The sequence below is a fragment of the Limanda limanda genome, chromosome 2 (genome assembly GCF_963576545.1).
Source record: "Limanda limanda chromosome 2, fLimLim1.1, whole genome shotgun sequence".
Classification (NCBI taxonomy): domain Eukaryota; kingdom Metazoa; phylum Chordata; class Actinopteri; order Pleuronectiformes; family Pleuronectidae; genus Limanda; species Limanda limanda.
In genome coordinates this window covers 27,739,536-27,752,296 of record NC_083637.1, presented here as the reverse complement: position 1 = coordinate 27,752,296, position 12,761 = coordinate 27,739,536, and the positions used below count along the sequence as shown (strand labels likewise).

The following is a 12,761-nucleotide window of genomic DNA, read 5'->3' as shown; positions in this document are numbered from 1 at the left end:
TGGCACAGAGCCAACTCCTCCAGCCCCCCAGTCCTTTACCCATTCCTTCCATACCTTCACTTAAAAACACACACACACACACACACACACACACACGTCCTATTGGTATTTCTTTTGCTCCTTTCTTTTCACAAGCATATCCTTCTTCTCCTTTCTCTATTCCTCCATGTGGATATACATGCCTTTTTTCTTTCTCGAGTTTTATGATTGGGGCCAAAGCTTTCTGTATACCAGATGTCTTTCACCCTGTTTGGCGGGAGCCATGACTTATTTGTTCACCATGAAAAGAAAGGCTGTATTTTATTACAAATACATTTCTGTCTTTAATAAAGAAAATGGGGTTCTCTAAGAAACTGCCTTACTGGGATATTTATTTAAATAAGAAGAGTTGTCCTTCAACTTTCCTGCCCTGCGTTAACACAGTTGATGGGGTGTACTTAATATAAGCCATGTTGATGTGCAGAGAAGCGGGGGCAAGTAAGTGCAAACCAGCAGCTAGAAATGAACGCTTTTTTTAGGTGCTAAGACTTTTCTCATATATTAATCCTTTTTTAAGAATCCATCTGCTCATCACACAGTTACAGTATCGAAACACACACAGACACACACACACACACACACACACAGACACACACACACACACGTACACACTAACTTGGCTCTGAGTTGTGTTTACTTCCCAATGTATCGGGTCGAAACTCGTCCCGCCCAACCACTGAAGACGGGGGACAACAACTGTCCGCCATCTTTGTCAGTGCTGCCAAGTATTATGGTGAGACCCCTTTTGCTCTCCGTATATTCATCCCTCCCTTCCCTTGCCTTCTGTTTTCTCCTCCTCCACTCCACCTTTCTCCAACCCATCACTCGGTCTGCCATGCAAGTAGAGTCAGGTCATCTGAGATGGTGCCGCTCCTGTCCTTTTTGCTCCCACTGCAACTTTTTTATTCATTCTTTCTTTGAGAAGACATCTTTTTACCTTGCTCACCTTACTCTCTTCAGTGATTTGAATAAAGCCTACTCTTTCTGTACATTGTTGTTTATCATTTGTGCTTAGCTTTCTGCACATGAATGTAACTTTTTTGTTTGTCAGAATCATCTTAGATGACATCTGAATTTTTAGAGACTAGCTCCCCCACCCTCCTGTCCTGCAGTCCTACAAATATTTTAACAAACAGTAAATGTGAATATGTGATTTTTGTTGGTGCATTGTGTATTATTTACTTTAATGATTTAAACAATCATTGCAAGCTGTGTTGTTATATGATCTTTTGTATGTTGTAGCCACTCAAATCTTCATGTTTGTCCCTTTCTGTCTCTCTATCCAACAGGGAACGGACACAACAGTAAGTCAGGATGGCTCTCAATGTGCCCGGTCTGGCGGTGATGGCAGTGTTCTACCTTCTAATCTTGGGCACGGGCATCTGGGCGTCCATGCGTTCCAAAAAGGAGGAGAAGAAGTTCAAGGGAGATGGAATGGAGATGACTCTATTGGCCGGGCGTAGAATCAACTTGCTCGTCGGCATCTTCACTCTTACAGGTAAAGCAAAGTGGCTTATTGCAGACATGAAATTTGCGATTGAATAAAAAAAGTAAAACTGTCCTCTTTTGCTGTCAAGTATGTGTTAAAATGTTTTTAATGCACACACTGTATGTCATGTTTCTCCTATAACATGTGTTTGTCTCTCGGCAGCTACATGGGTTGGTGGAGGCTTCATCCTTGGTATAGCTGAGGCAACATACAACCCAAACCTGGGCGCAGTGTGGGCCCTCATGCCTGTGCCTTATGTACTGACCTTCTTCTTAGGTGAGTGGCACAATTGATCCTCAAGCCAATAAAACCCTGAACATAAACCTGACACTGACCTCCCCTTTCACCCCCTTCTTGATTTGTTTTTTAAGAATCATGTCCGCTGATTGAAGTCTGCGCTCAGATTTAATTGGATACAACTTAGTGAGTGAAATTGATCTAGGAGTCCATGTTATTCACGCACTGCAGTATCACAGATTTAAATAGAAACAAAAGTAGGTATGTACTTTATACAGCCTAACATAGTCTTGTTACACAAGACCTAAGGTCGTGCATGCAAGGTCCTGCAGTAAATGCCATTGGCACTAGTTGTGGTGGGGAAAGTAAACTGCAATAACACTGATAACATGTGAATACTGCCATTTTAATTGGTCTGTCCTCTATCCCATCTTCTTCACATCTCTGAAGAGGGAAGGTTATCGTCATTATTGTTTCCTTGTTTAACCCTCAGCAGCTATTAAAAGTCCTGTGGGATGAAAGTATATGCATTAATCGTAAAAGATATTTACTATTACTTTAAAAGTTTACTAAATCCTGTACACACAGATTATTAGGTGTGATATCACACTGAACTGATTCCGTCTCTCAAGTGTTGTCGGCCACCAACGCTGCTCCCATACCCCCAACCCCCCACAGACTCCACACTCCAATAAAAGTGTCGCTCACTTTAAAAATAGGACCATGAGAAATAATGTTGAGGCAACAGGTGCAGAGAGACTTGGATTTCCTGCTCCTGATTTCACCAAACTGACCAACTCAGTTACTCGTCTGTAAACATTTGAAACAAGTGAAATTATCACTTCCTTGGCATTATTGTCACAATAGCTTGTGTGTGTGTCGGGGGGGGATTATGGGAAATGGAAACCCCAAAGTCCCTGATCAGGAAATCTAACATTCCACTTCTGTTGTTTTCCATTGTTGACCAAGTGGACCCCTAGAGTTCAGCTGAAAGTGTTTATTGAGTTATCTGGAGGGAACACTTGTTTCTCTTATTGTTCATACGCACTTGTACTTTCCCTCTCACGCTCACCCTCTTCCTCTTCTTCCTCTCGCTCTCATTCAGTGTTTTTAAAAGGGCTGCCATGTTTTGAGCCTGATTGCCTCATCGTTTTTCTGAGAGAGACTCTGAGTTTATATTGCTGATTTCATCACTTCTGCTACAGGTGGCTTTTTCTTTGCCAAGCCCATGAGAGAGAACAAGTATGTCACAATGATGGACCCCTTCCAGCAGAAGTATGGGAACACCCTGAGCGTTCTGCTAATCATTCCCGCACTAGTGGCTGATGTCCTGTGGGTGGCGCGCACACTCGTCAGTCTGGGTAAGCTAGCTCAAACTCTGTCTGTCAGTATATCGTATGCACATACCTACTTCAGCAATCATGCAGGCACCAACAGATCTAGATACACAATGTGCACAATATGAATAAACCACTAACCATCACGACTTGAGCTGTATTGATGCTTGATGGACTGTGATGACCTTTAAATAATAATAGTTGTGCACACATGGCACACTCATCAGCTTGGGTGAGTTAGCTCACTCTGTAAAGCTGTCTGGCACTGAATCGTTTACACACATGTACCTTTGCAATCACGCAGGCCCCCCACAGGTCTAGTTACACAATGTGCACAAACATTTTAAAGCACAAAAAGTCAAGTGGATGCAGCTAAGCGAACAGTCACTTAATAACCAGAACTGAACAGTTCAGAAAAAAGAGAGCTGTATGATGCCGGGCAGAAAGAAAATACTGGATTAAGTCTTAAATGTCGGATGGAACCAAGGTCCAGGTGGAAAAGCAGCAATTACTGCGATATATTTGTCAAACACATGCATGTTACATGACAAAGCTGTGAATGCTCGTTCTTGCTGCTTCGCTGAAATCTAATCAAAACACAATTTTTTGATCCTCAGCTTTATAAGCTCAATGAGGGTCAGTCACTAAAATAACTGACTGACTATTATTTCATGGACTAGGGGACATAAGATTTAAGTGTCTCCTCGTGATGCGATCCACCTGTGCTGTTTTATAAAAGTTACTACATATGTTTTCCCTATTCACTTTCTCATCTGTAAGTAATGATTTAATTGTGTTTGTGTGTGTGTGTGTGTGTGTGTATGTTTATTTTATTGTGGATGCAAGTATGCATGTGCTTTGCATTGTGAGTATGTGTGGGTGTTTGTGCAGCAGAGAAAAGTTGTGTTTACAAAATGTTTTGTAGAGTGTGTTTTTAACGTTGTTTTCTTTTCCAGTGTTATTTGAAAAAGGGGGTTAAAGATCGAGCAGCCTGTTGATTGTGAAAGGTGATCAATTATAGCTTGTTGTGTCATTACAAACTTCCTTCCATTGTTTGTTCCAAGATTCTCAATTACTGACGAGGGCTTCATGCTTCCACTATAATTTGAATCAGTCAAAGTTTGAAAGAGGGGAGCTTTGAAATCCATTGACAGTGTCTAAGTCACTGTGTTGACACACCACAAAAGGACTGGTAGAGAGGCAGGAATGTTCCTGGGACGTTTTTATCCAAACCTGTTAAACTAATATAGAAACAGGGTTACCCTCACTCATCAGTAAAACCTACTGACGTTGTTTATTGTACAGTTATGGATACAAGACTGATGTGTGCGTGGCATCACACCACACACAAAAACACTTGACACTCCATAGAGAGTGCACTGAGCATTTGACCTGCAGGGGTGTTGTTGCTGGGAGACTGTGTGTGTGTGTGTGTGTCTGTGTCTGTGTCTGTGTCTGTGTGTGTGTGTGTGTGTGTGTGTGTGTGTGTGTGTGTGTGTGTGTGTGTGTGTGTGTGTGTGTGTGTGTGTGTGTGTGTCTGTGTCTGTGTGTCTGTGTCTGTGTGTGCGTGGTGGCTGCATGCGGGTCAGTGCCAGTGCCAGAGAGGATTTAACTTTTAAAACACACCCCCCATCCATGCACCATAGAGATCCATGTATTAACAACACAATCATGGTCAAATTTCTGACAGGAAGAAATTAGGTACAGCCAGGACCGACAGGTTGCAATGGGAGTGTATCTGTGTCCTTATATGTGTGTGTGTGTGTGTGTGTGTGTGTCTCTATGTGCGCACCCCAAGCATGAGTTTTGGGTTTGACAAGGAGCTAAAAACAACACAGGGTCTATTCAGGCAGCTCTTTGCCTCTGTCAATCCTTGGTGCTGCCCATTAAGCCCCAGAGCCCCCTGAATTCTTCTACTCCTAAATTTAGCAGAGAGGGGAACAGCTTAGCTCAGCACAGAACAGATAAGATAATCTAGAGCTATGGAAAACAGGCCACCAAGATATTATTAACAATACATGTTGCATTATGCATTGTCATAAAGAAACAAAATGCACCTGTTTGATCTGGAGGTGTGTCTACACATATCTAGATCAGGTTTAGATCTGGTTGAGATGGATTTCAGTTCACACATGGCATCAGAAAGCATGTGACCACATGTGGTTCAGATTGTACTCCTCTGATAACCTGTCATCTCAAAAAAACTGGTAAATGCAGCAAAGTTGCACAGAATACCTCCAAATCCAAAAGAAAACTGAAGGTTATCAAAAAAAGAGCTCATGTGACCAAATGCGTTTCAGTGCCAAGTGAGAACAGGTTAGTATCTGTAGTATCTTTTTGTTTAAAGCGTAATGAAGAAACTATTATCTCTCTTAGATAATCAAGCAGAATTAATAAAAAAACAGATCATATTTTTGTAACGTGCCACTGAGCCAAAGGTCAAACTGAAAAGGGCATGCATGTATCATCAGGACGATGCAATGCTATAGTGGGTGAGACAGACAGCAGTGTTGGTGGGCAGGTTTAGAGGGTGGCGGGGTCCACAGGGACATAACGGGTCAGCAGGCTGATGGTGAGTGGCGAGCGATGGTGCCGATCTGACACTTCTCTGTTTAAGGGCATTGTTGTGGTGTGGCTGCAGGCTGCGGCTGGGGGGACCCTGGCAATGTGGCAGAAGAGACGGTGAAGGTAGTGACGTTTTGCTTGCCTCGTTTGAGTAACAAGATTTTTTTTTTATTAACTTGTTTACATTTACCAATAGTTTTTTTTTTTTACATTTCTTGCACTTGAAGACACTTCTCTGTACACTGATCTTCAGTTTTCTTACTTTAATCGACATTTTTCACTATATAAAGTGAGATACTTTACCTGTGAACAAGGAATATTTTGGAGTCACAATCAATAGGCTGCTTCTGCTATGTTTCTGTATGGTTGTGTTGCCTGGTTACCTTATCTAAGCAAGCTGATGCTTTGCCACACATGTTTGAGTGTAACTTTACTCATAACTCAGACTTCTAGAAATGTAAGTTTTTGCTATTTGTTGGTAAAAGTTTGTTTGTCAATGCTTTTTTGGGGGAAAATACAAAAATAAGGCAACAAGACAATGTCATTGCATAACTTCTTAAATCCTAAGTCAAAGTACATAAGAGTGGATTCATGTATATAAGTGTTTGTGTGTGAGAGAAAAAACTTAAAAGCAGAAATGAGACCGAGAACCTAATGAAACACTTAAGAAAATATTATTTAAGAAGTTGCATGAATCTGTTGCTATCATCATCTGTACATCACAAGAGTTGCTGCCTCTGTCAGTCCTCCTGCACTCACCACACTGTTGTGTTGTTCCAGGGGGAACTATGAGCGTCATCCTGGATCTGTCCTACGTCTACTCCATCATCATCTCCTCAGTGGTGGCCATAATATACACTCTGCTGGGGGGGCTCTACTCTGTGGCTTACACAGACGTTATCCAGCTCATCCTCATCTTTGTCAGCCTGGTGCGTAAACACCAAGAATCCCAGTCATTTTTTGAATAAGGAATTTGATATCAATGTTGTAGACTTACCACAAGCTACAAGACTGTGATCCTATTGTGTTATATTCTCCTGAAGAAGCCACAAGCACTTTGTAGTTTTGCTTTTTTTGAAGAGATTCTTGTTGTTCTGGCTTTGTACCCTCGTGGTTGAATGCACTTATTGTAAGTCGCTTTTGATAAAAGCGTCAGCTAAATGAAATGTAAAAAAAAGTCCATATGATATCAACTGCATTTTAAGAGTAACATGTTTTAGACAATACTAAAGTTAAACTACTATACACTATATGAAACGCTACATGCGTACACACAAGACACAAACTACAATGTATTACAACACTATCTACCTACTAATTTCAGAAATGTCTCTCTGTATGTGGAACCTGTTTCTCTTGAGCTTGTGCAATGTAGCTTTCAGTGGGGGCGTGTCAGTGTGCCTTCAGAACGAGTTGAATCTTATTCTATCTTACCTACAGCATCGATTGGCATCTGGCAACCTGCGCAAATATTATCCATATTTTTTGGAATTGCCCATAAACACAATTATTTTGAAATAAAAAAAGGGGAGGATATCTATATAACTCATCCATTTGAACATAGGTATTTTGCTGCTCAGCAAAATGGAACAAAAAATACATAATGAACGTGATAAATACTTATGGACTTAAGGACAGTGTGGATATCAGCACCACACATAAATATATCAAATGAAAAATTGATCAAATGAAAGGGAACTTAAACCTATTAATTTTTTTCTGTCTCACTTAATTTTGTGTTGTTTGTTTTGTGTATATATATAAATATGTATGAAATTATGGACTGATGAGATGTATGTACATTAAACCACAGTGAGACATACAAGTTTTGTATAGCCTCTCATAAACAGGAGCTTCAACTCTAGCTCTACTTTCAGATTCCTAATTCCAAGTGTCTGACTGAAGACACCCCTCTTGGACTCATAATCAGATTAGTTGTGTCCCTGTGTTTGTGTATACAGTGGGTGTGTGTTCCTTTCCTGTTGACCAACCCTCACTCTCTGGACATCTCACTGACGGCCTACAACCAGACCTTCCAGGCTCCCTGGGTCGGAACGGTGAAGCTCGACGAGGCCGGAAAGTGGTTTGACGACTTCATGCTGCTGGTGAGTTGAGTGTGAGACAAGATATAGATCTACAGACAGCTCTGGATGTTTTCTGATACACAGCTCATGCAGCATTTACATAACTCCTGCAATCACAGCAGTTAAAATAAATAGAAAGCAGGGGTCAAATTAAATCCTCTTATTTCATTAGATGAGCTACCAGCAAAGCATACAACAGCAAGTCATGGGAGGATTGTTCCTCTTGTCCTGAAACTCATTCCTGTCATCATGTCTCATTTTCATGTTGTTTGTGCCAGGCTCTGGGGGGCTTGGCCTACCAGGCGTTTTACCAAAGAATCCTGTCAGCCTCATCTTACACTCAGGCTCAAGTGACCTGCTTTGCCTCCTCTGCCTTCTGCCTGGTGCTGGGTATACCCTCTGTGCTGGTGGGAGCTGTGGCTGCATCTACAGGTAAATATTAGACAAACTTTGGAAAAACCATCTCAGTGTCTACATTAGCCTTACACCTTGAATAAAAAACTGAGTATAGCTCTATTGATCAGATTTAACCCCAGTTCCTGGTTTCATTTATTTATTCCTCCCCTTGCCCTTTGATTTCAATCCAAAGTAATCACTATCCTTCCTTCCAGACTGGAACTCAACCAGCTATGGATTGCCCACCCCATATGAGCGTGACCAGGCAGGCTCTATCCTCCCTATCGCCCTTCAGTACCTCACGCCTGCCTACATCTCTGTCATCGGCATCGGAGCTGTCGCTGCAGCTGTCATGTCCTCCATGGACTCAGCTCTTCTGTCCTCCGCCTCATTGTTGTCTTCAAATATTTACAAGAACATCATCAGGAAGCAGGTGAGAATTTTGGAGAATGATGTAGATTGTTTTTACAGTATGTCCTTGACCTAATCTGAAATTGTAACTATTTACATAATTTCAATATGTAACCTTAACTTTATTCCAATTCCAGATTCTCCGGCTGACAGCATACATATGTTTCAAACTTTTTGAAATTGCTAATTAGCATATATTAGGATGCTGACAAAAACATTAGAACATTAGAACTGCTTAACACTTAGATGTTAGCTCTGTCATAGTATGGTGACATGTTAGTGTTGTCATTTAGCTCAGAGTATAGCCTCACAGTTCTGATAGCATAGTGGTAGCCCTATCACATACCTGGCACAAAGTAGAGCAAACCGTTGTGCCAAGTGGGATGCAAGTGTCTTTGCTATTTTCAGACAAACACAGTTGTCGTTTTCCCATACAGTGCCAATGCTTTTTAAGTTGTGCCCATTTTGGCACCCATGGTCGGTCTTAAAATTATATCTGGTCAGGTGTATCCTTTCCACTTTGCTATCTTGAGGCAGCAGAACGGGAGAGACGTACACCCCTAGTCAGTTTTTCACTGTTATTTTAAGGGAGCATAATCAAGATAGTAATATATATAGAACCTATATAGGCAAGTGCAGGAAGTACATTTAAAGTGGCAAAACACCTGTTACCTTCACCCATTGGATGAGTGTAGTTGTCAATCACACAGTATCGATGCCCCAATGTATATGGGGCTTCATCATCTATGTGAATCTTGGACAATAATTTATGAAATGAACATGATGCTGTATTGGATAAGATTCCAAATTGCTGCAGTATCACTTTGATAATATTACATTGTGTCTCTTAGGGTAATGTTTTAAAAACATCACAATTTGCAGTATTACTTGAGGGGAAGTGAACTGCCTATAATGGCCATCAATGTAAAGAGTCTTGTGTGGGTCGCCACAATAAATTTACATTCCAGAGTCTGTATCTCTGATGATTATACTGTGCTCACAAGTTGGGGCTATAGGGTTATTGACTCTAGAAAAATGTACATACTGTACACTGTGCACTCTGTTTCAGACTGAGAGTGTTATTTGCTGTGAAATATTTGAGTGATATTTGCTCTCTTCAAACAATGATGGGTTTCATGATTTCGCCCCCGAGGAATGTTACATATAATGAGTCAATTCATTGCTAGTCTTTTACACTGTGTAACTTATGGATACTGTCTTTGTAAGACGATCTGTTTGCCAAGGAGGCCTTATGTCCAGATGATCCTTAGATCTTTTTCATTTTCTAACAAGGATTAACGTGAAACGCAACTCATTGTCATCCTTTTCACTCCTTCAGGCTTCAGACCGTGAGATGCAGTGGGTGATCCGTATCTCAGTGGTGGTGGTGGGTATAGCTGGCACCGGGCTTACCTTCCTGGACAGCAGCGTCCTGGTCTTCTGGCTCGTGGGTGTGGACATGTCCTACACAATCATGTTCCCTCAGCTAGTCTGCATCCTCTTCTTCAAGGTGTCTAACGGTTATGGCGCCAGCGTGGGCTACATGATTGCAATAATCATGAGGGTCCTGAGCGGCGAGCCCCTCATTGGCCTGCCACCCGCAATCAGGTTCCCCGGCATTCGGCTCGATGCCGAAGGAGTCTTGACCCAGTACTTTCCCTTCCGCACCACCATCATGGTCATGTCACTTGTGTCCATTCTGCTGTTCTCCTGGTTGGCGGCCATCGTTTTCAACAAGGACCTAGTTCCCGAGAAATGGGATTTGTTTAAGATCAAACGCAAGCAGAAACCTGCGGCCAAAGCCACAGACGACAAGAGGACCAGCTCGGATAACGAAGAGGCCTCCACGGCAAAGCAGCTTCTGGACACCACCAGCCTCTAAGGAGGCTTGCAAAAATGGAGGGAAGGTGGGCACCGGCCAGAGGCACACATGTTTGTTTGTCTGGTAAGCAAGAATTCACACAGGGAACCACGTCGAAGACGGGACATTGAGTACAGACTCTTTACAGTATCACAGTGAATTTGTGACAATGACATTTACATCAGTGGAGTGTGTGCTGAGCTCTCTGGTCCCTTTCCTAATCCATTATCTCATGGTCTTCTACGCAGAAGGCAGTCAAAACAGAAACCCTGGGTATGTTACACTCGCACACGAGCTATAACACAGAGCAAAGATTTGAACGTAGATAAAGGCCCAGGTAAAATACCATATCATCATAAGCCCCTGTAATAGAAGCAGTCCACACATTGAAACCAAAGGCAAATTCAACCATAAAACCATTTGTTTTTGTGTACCTCTCTCTGTGTGATCCTCTGCAAATGTTTTGACAAGCAAGACAGGGCTCTTTTTCAGACCAGAACAAAGGAATGCTCCCCAACGAACAACAATGAGTGCATACTTGTTTGCACTGTTCCATGACGCGTCTCTGAAGGACGTTTTTTATTTTCTCTACCGGATCTTTTACCTTCAGCTGTACTACACAGCAACACTAATTATTCTCAGCAAATTGGTTACAATAAGACCATTTTGACATTTACAATGTTACTCATGTAAACAAAGTATCATTGCTTCGTAACTGTGATTTTATTTCAAATTTAAATGTACTGGTCCCTGATCACCAAGCTATGTTTTTATCATACATCTTTCCTTAGCAACAGTTCACTGTCCACAAAAATTAATCTGAATAAATGGAAGGAGAGAGTAATCAGAGCTTATATTATATAAAAACTATATTTCCATATATATTTACTTTTTTTGCAGTGAAACCTTTACCTCCATCTTGGAAATACTGCTCAGTAAACACAACATGTTGGAGACAGATTATTTTTTTACCGTACTGTGACAACATTTAAAACCATGGATGACTTCTGCCCCGTCCAACTGCTCTGAGTTGGGTTACAGTACAATGGTGTTTGGCTTTGTTGTGGAGGCAACAATAGAAATCACAAATGGTAACCAAAAGCTCACAGGCTGAGAAGACACACAAACACTATTTTGGGTTTGTTCAGACTCTGCCTATTACCATATAATTAAACCCATTTTATTGTGAAAAAACCCAGCAAGCCAACATTACTGTTAGCCCATTCCCCTCAGCTGCGTTTTACTATCATGATAGAAAACCGAATGTGGAAAGTGAGTGTGTCGGACATCTTCCTCCTTGTTTGATGGCAGAGGACAAACTATCTGAAAACATGACGCATGCAGAACACAACACATGCATCTTTTTATATGTGTGATTGTGATTTCTACCTGTATTATATTCTTGTACAGTCTGATCATGATTTGTTTATTTACACTTTTTATCAAAGTTGATTGCTATTCATTGAGTAGACTAGAAACATAAATGTATCTTATTTCGAGTAACCAACATAAAGCTTTAACTTAAAGTGAATTAGAATGAACACCCCTGATAGGATAATGTGTCAAGACATGATTTGATGGAGGAAAGTAACCCTCCACAATACAGTGATAGATGGCCACGCCTTAATAGTGGAGCATATGTATGTTATCTGAGCGTTTTTTTAATCTTTGAGAAGAATTGATTGTATTTCCCATGTTAAACTAGTCAAAGGACCTCTATAAAAGTACTGGGCAGTTGTGTTTGTTTTCTAATATGAGGTAAGAAGTGAGTTCTACATCTTTTATTCCCCTTACTTGCATCTGGTTTTATACTTTTATTGCATGTTGTTTGTCATTAACAGTGTTGTTTGTATACTGAACTTTCGTGAAGGCTGTTTTCTCTTGCCACTTGGTAAGGTTCTACTTTGTAATCAATAAATGTCAATCCCCATGGGGTGATGCTCTCTCTGAATAAAAGCTGAAATCAGGCAACCATTCCTTTGCTGTTTGAGTCGTCTTAGTGAGTCACGCAACACACATGAGTTTTTACAGTAATTGTTTACTGATATTTGAAAATTTCCAAATTGCATTCACTGTATAGTCCTAATAGTTCGTACTGAAATGTTGTGCAAGTTCCCTGGACAAAGCAGATTGCTAAGAGACTGGCCGAACCGAAAAAAGAAAATAGAACCCAGAACAACAACATAGCTAGCGCATAACAGTCCCCTTAAATTCAATCAAGCTTGACTAACTTTCAAACACCCATAGAATTCAGTTTTGTTAACACCCTTGATTTATTTTATTAAGATCCATTAACTATTCTCTGTGAAAACAGTAAAAAAAATTAAAAACGCTGAATCTTA

General features: G+C 41.1%; 1 protein-coding gene across 1 annotated transcript; it reads left to right on the top strand.

The window, feature by feature from the left end:
• The first annotated feature begins 724 nt into the window (after positions 1 to 724).
• LOC133026262 (high affinity choline transporter 1-like) lies at positions 725 to 10,935 on the top strand. The gene is made up of 9 exons (XM_061093137.1): positions 725 to 772; positions 1,329 to 1,537; positions 1,691 to 1,804; positions 2,971 to 3,126; positions 6,448 to 6,596; positions 7,629 to 7,772; positions 8,030 to 8,183; positions 8,363 to 8,580; positions 9,898 to 10,935. The coding sequence occupies exons 2-9, from the start codon at positions 1,354 to 1,356 to the stop codon at positions 10,438 to 10,440; spliced, it is 1,662 nt and encodes a 553-aa protein (XP_060949120.1). The 5' UTR covers positions 725 to 772; positions 1,329 to 1,353; the 3' UTR covers positions 10,441 to 10,935.
• The last annotated feature ends 1,826 nt before the right edge of the window (positions 10,936 to 12,761 follow it).